The sequence below is a fragment of the Teleopsis dalmanni genome, chromosome 1, assembly GCF_002237135.1.
Source record: "Teleopsis dalmanni isolate 2A chromosome 1, ASM223713v2, whole genome shotgun sequence".
NCBI lineage: Eukaryota > Metazoa > Arthropoda > Insecta > Diptera > Diopsidae > Teleopsis > Teleopsis dalmanni.
The window spans coordinates 161,739,015-161,746,266 of record NC_051846.1 but is presented as its reverse complement, the minus strand read 5'-3'; the positions used below and the strand labels follow the sequence as shown (position 1 = coordinate 161,746,266).

Sequence of the window (7,252 nt, the reverse complement as noted above, 5' to 3'; positions counted from 1 at the left end):
TACTATATATTAATACTATTAATACTATTAATACTATTCATTAATAAATTCAGTATTACATAAAAATATATAAAGAGGTTTTTCGAACAGTAGTGAACTACAACAACAAAAATTTATTTTTTATGTTATTTTAATTAATTGAATTTTTGGTTGACCATACAACTGTTTCGAGTATTGCCAAATACCCATCATCAGTGGTCTTGGAAATAATTCTTGTATATAATTATTCGTAAATAATTATTTTTAAGACTGCAAGTACCGGGAATCGAACTCGGATCCTGCCAAATGTGAAGCTGAGAATCAGTGCACCTTAACCAACTATATATTTAGATTAATTTAAGACTAATACAGATAATACAGAATGGCAATATTGATAATGAAAAAATAACAAATTTAAATAGCTGATCTAATCTTAAAATTGTTATAATCTGGAAAAACTACCCACTTGATTCCAGAAGATAACGGTCCTAATCTTTAAATGTAGAGAGTACAAGCAGTATCCTTCTTTTTTGCAAAATATGAATCATAACAAGAGTGGCCTGTCATCACCGATATCATAGTGTTGTTGTTGTTGTCGTAACCCGCTGGAACCTGTTTGTGAAGTCTCTTTAGTACGTGCCGAATGGCACTTAATCGTTAATAACGATGAGTGACTTCGGAACGTATACCGTTCTTCGAACCATATAATAGTGCTGAATATGTTCAGCTTTAGTTAAAGCAACTAAATTGATATAATAAAGTTTTCCTGTCCGACAAGAGTCTTTATCCACACAGACTTTTTTGGCTATCGCTAAATACCGATGAGTGAATTTTAGAGAACAGCGTACCTGCCCTGGCAAGACATAATCAAACTACTCGTATTTAAAACCCTTAATAATGTTACATAAACTACATCATAATTTTTTTTAGCACAAATATTTAATATTCTTACTTTTCATATTCCTTGGCACCTTCAGCAACCAAATCGAAAAATTTATCAAACCCAATACCAGTTTTCGAGGAAATTCCGCATGTCTTGAGATCTTTATAGAATTCATCTAAGGTTAACGACATTGAACGTGTTAAATTATTTACATAGTTATTATCATTTTCTAAAGCTTCATGAAATGATTCAAAATCAGTCATCCATTCTAAAGCAAAATAATGATCCTGCACGTCAATCTGTTGAAATTTCTACTAATTACAATATATACATATATGCATATTTATAAATTACTTACCTTATTTAAAACCACAACAAATGGTAAACGTGATTTATACAATATTGAACAAGCGTATAACATGTTCGACATAAACGTTGTGGGATTGACGGATCGAACGATGTCCATAACATACACTACAATTGTAGGAAACATACAAGCTAGTGATTCGGTAATTATTGTGCCAGACGCAGACCAAGTGAAGACTTCTATTTGACCTGGAGTATCAATAATACACCATTTGTGTCCTTTTTGTCCAGCGTTTTTAATTAATTCCACAACTTTCTCAAATTTTGTGGCAAAAAGATTGAGTGATGTCACAATTCCGCCATTTGGTCCCAATTTGTATTGCTTCATAACTTCTTTATAATTCACTGTGTCGCGGATATCAATATTACAATGGTACGGAGTTTCTCGACAAGCAGGATCCAAATTTACGACATATGGTTTGAAATGTGCATAAGATAATTGCGTTAGTTTTTCTACAAATGTGGTTTTGCCAGAGCCAGCCATACCCAAAACAATTATGCAAATTGGTGTATCTGCAGATTCGTCCACAAACTGATTTGATGCCGTTGATGTTGACGTTGAAGGATTATCATTCATACTTTCAGCCATTTTTTGTAGTTTCTTATACTAATATTTCTTATAATAATATTTTGCAAATGTTTGTGTTATTTTTCGAGCTTAAAACAAAACAAATTTAACACATGCATTAAGTAGCGGCAAATGAAATGTCAAAACTATGACAAATTGTTTTGAATTATTATTCACCTCGATAACGATATCACACTCTTTATGAAAAATTCCTACCAAATGATTTAAATTGTTTATAACATATTTAGTCTTTTTAAGTGATAAATGAAAAATAATATATATATCGTTTGAATATTTGTTATCTTTAATATCTACATTACAAGTACAATTTAGTAGATTGCGTTATGTTAATGACCACGACGGCTAATATATTCTTTACTACCGTATTTCAAAAACATATCGATTTATTTCTTAACAAATTAATAAATATGTTTTATCAATGTTATGGCGTTTTCGATTAGTAAATCTGAATTCAATCTAGATTTACTCTTGATATGATATATCATTTTTGTTATATAGTTTTTTTGTTATATAGTTTTTTTGTTATATATTTTGTTTTGTTATCTATAAATGTTCGATTAATTTTTGATGATGTTTTAGTTGTGTTAGTAAACATTTAATTTTCACAAATACATATGTATATTGAATCAAATCATAGTTTATCTTTGAAATCATATAAAACAGTTGTTAATTTCAAGATAATCTCTATACTCTGGCGAAATAACTAGAGTGTTATAGATTTTGTCACAGATTTACCGATCAAAAAAGAAAATTGCACTTAAAGCAAATTATACTAACAGAGCACCTCAATTGAAAAAATTGCACCAGATTTACCAATCATATTAAACATACAAATATATTGAATAAATGTAAATACTGAATAAATTGTGATTAATTCTTGTTGGGAATAATGCTACTCAATATCACCTGCAACTAAGAGTAGATGTTTATTATTTTATGAGTTCCAAATTTTATTTATTATATATTTTCAATACAGTAATCAGCCATTCAAATTTTTTTTAAATATGTGCAGTGTACTTATTTGTTACGAAATTAATATCGTTATTAATTTTATTATATTTATTAATTTTATTACATTTATTATAATAACATATTGTTATTGTTTGAATTTGTTTTTTGATTCCCAGCTTTATTTTCTCTTTGGTTTATCATAACTGAATGGGAAAATATTGTAAATCTTTCATAATTGCCATAATTTGCAATATATTTTTGTATATTGAAATATTTATATAGACATACAAATTTAATTGTTAAATGGAAAAAATCAATATATATATATATTTTTAATACGAGTTTTTATTAAATTTAAAATGCAATTAATTTTAAATAATTTGTATAATTTACATTTTCGATGTCATTAAGCATAGAATTTGTGTTTGTCTTTCACTATATTACATCATCAATAATCAAAATTATTAACAATTATTCACTGCCATATATGTAAAAATATTAATTCATTAATTTATAAAACAAATTATTTAGTTATATATTGTATATTAACTGTTAACTAATGTTAAAAATATTATTATTGTAATTTGAAAATTAATAGTTTCGTGTTATTATTAGTTTATGCAACTTATTTTTTCAACTCTTTTAAAAATACAACTCTGTTGGTTTGAGTTGAATATTGAATTTCACAACAATACATACAAATTACCAAATCAGCTGTTTGTCAATTGAGTGTGATTACTTCGAAACGTCAATAACTTAGAAGGCATTGTTATTTAATCATAAAAATAATTTTAATTTGCACATCATACAAAATTTTTAAAGCAAAATGTCACTGGTACGACAATTGGTACGTCAAGTAGTTAGCAACAAAGCATTACGCATACAACCGCGCTATTTCGCCGATAGCACAGCCGGTAGTGTAGCCGCTATTGATAAAGACACACTAAGTAAAATAGTGCGCACCAATAAAGTTGTCGTTTTTATGAAAGGTAATCCAGAGGCACCACGTTGTGGATTTAGCAATGCTGTCGTACAAATTTTCCGCATGCATGGCGTACCTTACGATGCACATGATGTACTAGAAAGTGAAGAATTGCGACAAGGTTTATTTTGTAAATTAACATATGAAAGTTTTAGTATTAATGAACATTTTATTTTAGGTATCAAAGATTATACTGAATGGCCCACAATACCACAGGTTTTCATTAATGGCGAATTTGTTGGTGGTTGTGATATTCTAATTCAAATGCATCAAAGCGGTGATTTAATTGAAGAGCTTAAAAAAGTTGGTATCGAATCGCAATTGTTGAAGAATGCTGAAGCGGCAGAAGCCGCAAAAGATGCAGAAAAAGAAAAAAAGTAAATTAAAACGTCATGTTTTATAAAGAACTGATAAGTTTATTGAAATAATTTTATTATAAATTACAAAACAGTTATTGATTTTTATTTTTCAATGTTAAATAAATATTTTTGTTAAACAAAAATGAAATATATAATCAAAAAATTTATTTAATTTTACTTTCGTTGACGTTTATTATGTACGGAATCTTGCTTACTCTCTTCAATGTTCTGCAAAACATTTAAAATTTTATTTTCCGCATCTGTTGCGTTTTCAATATTCAACATTTCTTTACATCTTTGCTGACATTCCGGGTTAATCATGTTAACAATTATTTTGGATAAAGAAATTGATACATTTTTTTGTATTATTTCTAAAGGAACTGGACTACGACGTCGACGCCGTTGAGTTTGTTGATTTGAATTGGACATTTTCAATATATATTATTAAGTCTTATATTTATAAGAATATTGTATTTAACGAACTTGTAAATTAAATGTTTAAAGAAGAAAGAAAACGGACGTTTTGTTCAAAATACTGGCTTTTCGATATTAATTACGGTCTAAACCCAGAGTTGCCATATATACAGATTAGATAAAGATTTTCTATTAATGAGATTCAGATTGATAATTTATGTTTATGTAAACATTTATTATTCATACTGAATTTATAAAGTAATTTATATTAATGCATTTAAAATTTTATTGCTCAAGTACTTCAATTTATATATAGAGAAACTGAACTCTTTACACAATTACTTATCTGCCACTCTTGAAGTCCAATAATAGTATCCATCAAAGAATACTTCCATCAAAGGTATTCTTTGGTATCCATGTTATGTCCCCTAATTATTAGAAAACTCACGGCCTATAATAACTATTGTGTTTACGGTATCAATAAAGATACTTAAAGACTTAGGATACTCGGGATTACTATAGAATATAATCAATATATCGGTCAATAAATGTTATATTTTTTAAACTAATTAAAGAATTGTATTTTTTTTAATATCTTTAACATTTTTTTTAGGTTTTTTTGGTAAATGTTTTTGACAATATAAAGCCTGTATTAAAATATACAAATAATATTATGAAATTATATATTGCAACAGTCGTCTTTGGAAACATTTATTGTTTTAATTGTTTATATATAATATATTGTCTGTATAAGTCTCTATATATAAGTTTGAACTGCAAGTATCTAGACTTGAACCCCTGCCAAAATGGAACCCTAGACACGCCTGTTTACACACAAAGCCAACGTACATTTTATTTGTGTTAATCAATTATTGAATTTTGGTACTTTTTGTTTTTCATTTGGAGATAACAATTGCACTTGCTGTGTTATTTTTAAGACTAACGCATAACCACAACTATATAAATAAATAATTTTTTTTAATTTAACTGCGGTTTTCGAAACAATTAAATAGCAAGTCAGAGAACTCACTTGATAAAAAATAAAGTTTGTGATTTTAAAATGTCTCTTTTCCATTAATCAGCAGTTATCATATTTTCTTATAAATTGGATTTTAGCATCTAGTGTCTTTCAGTTGATTTCTATGAGTAATAGTGATTTACTATGCACCAAAATGGGTCCTATGCAACAAACTTCCCGATGTAAATATCAAAACTTCTTGAACAGGCAACTGTAATCACTGGTAAGCGCCATAGTTATATCTGTAACAAGTCGAGACTGCTGGACTTCTCTAAACGAGCTACCTAGGAATGTTAGTGTCCAACTCACAGATAGATCTCAGGCAAATGCAAGACAGGTGAACTTGTCAGAGCAGGCACTTTACTTTCTAGCATTCATTTTCTGCATATTGCCATCCCATTTGCAATGGTCAAGCTGGATATTAAACAAAATTATCTGAGCATAGTTAAGTAAACGTATGCAGATGAAAATTTTTGTAAGATTTTAAGATTAAATTGATACAAACTGGATAAGAAACGTACCGTTCAAGTGCTTTAATTAAAGCGAAAACTACTCAGCCTACTGAGTGATCAATGCCTATTAGGAAGACATGCTTTGATACTGAGCCTACTATATAATGACATTTGTTGTGTTTTGGTTCTGAAGAAGAGGAGGAATCTGTTTTTCGTGGTTTTGTTTCTGAAAAAAAGTAAGAATCTATGTTGTTCCTCTCCATCATTGCCCATCATACTCAATATCCAATAATCGATTAAAATATCTTTAGGGCACTTTTTCTTACTGACTTCATAAATAAGTTATCCTGCAATACCAAGGACATGGGTAGCTTACAGATTTGTCAGAATGATTCACTTTTGCTTAAATGGCGGAGTCGTGCTTTTCAGTATAGTCTGTAAGTTTTTATTTCGTGCTATTTGTCTTAATACGTTAAACGATTTGCCAGAATATAAGGTCATTAGCATATAAATAATAAAAATGAATCTATATATAATTTCGAAAAAATTTTATTATTCATATAATGCACTATTATTTTAATACATTCAATGTATATAATTATTATCATTATAATTTATATATGCTTTTTATTGAAATATATCATACAGAAATATATGTTATAAATTTTCTTGCTAAATAAAAATTTAAAGAGTATATTTTTTTTTAATATAATTTCATTTCACATTTCATTTAACATAAATAAAATATATTACAAAATATATGTAAAAATAATTAATCTTTATAATTAACTGCCTTTAACTTACATAATTGTGGAAACTATTTAAATATTTTAAGAATAATATTAAAAAAAAATTTATTAAAGTGAAAAAATTTTAAATTCAGAAAAATGAAATGGAAACCAATAAACAATAATGAAATTATTTTATATATATATATATATATATATAAATAGAAAGTAAATAGAAAGATAAATATCTACATAATTATTTAATAAATGGTTACATTAATTGTTAATACTTTTTTTTTGTATTTAAAAACGCGGAATTGAATTTTTGTTGTTTTAAATAAATGATATGTAAATGAGGTTTTAACTATAATAAAAAAAAACCATATAAAATATATAAAAAGAATGCATTTGTTTTAAATTTTGTGTATATGTATGCCATCGCATAACTTAAGAATGAACAACTTTCGTTGTTTGGAGAAATTTTTTTTTAATAACAGATTTTGACTTCAAGGCTTATTTTAAAATTATAAA

The 7,252-nt window shown here is 27.2% G+C and overlaps 2 protein-coding genes across 2 annotated transcripts in view; one reads left to right on the top strand and one right to left on the bottom strand.

Annotated features, from left to right (window-relative positions):
- The window catches only part of LOC119669731 (GPN-loop GTPase 1-like), a 109,350-nt gene extending 107,396 nt beyond the window's left edge, over positions 1–1,954 (bottom strand). Inside the window, exons 1-2 of the mRNA XM_038079742.1 lie at positions 1,221–1,954; positions 932–1,161 (exon numbers count right to left, since the gene is read on the bottom strand). Of these exons, the coding sequence (XP_037935670.1) occupies positions 932–1,161; positions 1,221–1,817 (827 nt within the window). The 5' untranslated portion in view covers positions 1,818–1,954. The remainder of the gene's footprint in view (positions 1–931; positions 1,162–1,220) is intronic.
- Positions 1,955–3,410: 1,456 nt separating this feature from the next.
- Positions 3,411–4,188, top strand: LOC119669171 (glutaredoxin-related protein 5, mitochondrial-like). Its single transcript, XM_038078978.1, has 2 exons — positions 3,411–3,871; positions 3,929–4,188. Exons 1-2 carry the CDS (start codon positions 3,595–3,597, stop codon positions 4,129–4,131), a joined length of 480 nt encoding a protein of 159 aa, XP_037934906.1. The 5' UTR covers positions 3,411–3,594; the 3' UTR covers positions 4,132–4,188.
- The last annotated feature ends 3,064 nt before the right edge of the window (positions 4,189–7,252 follow it).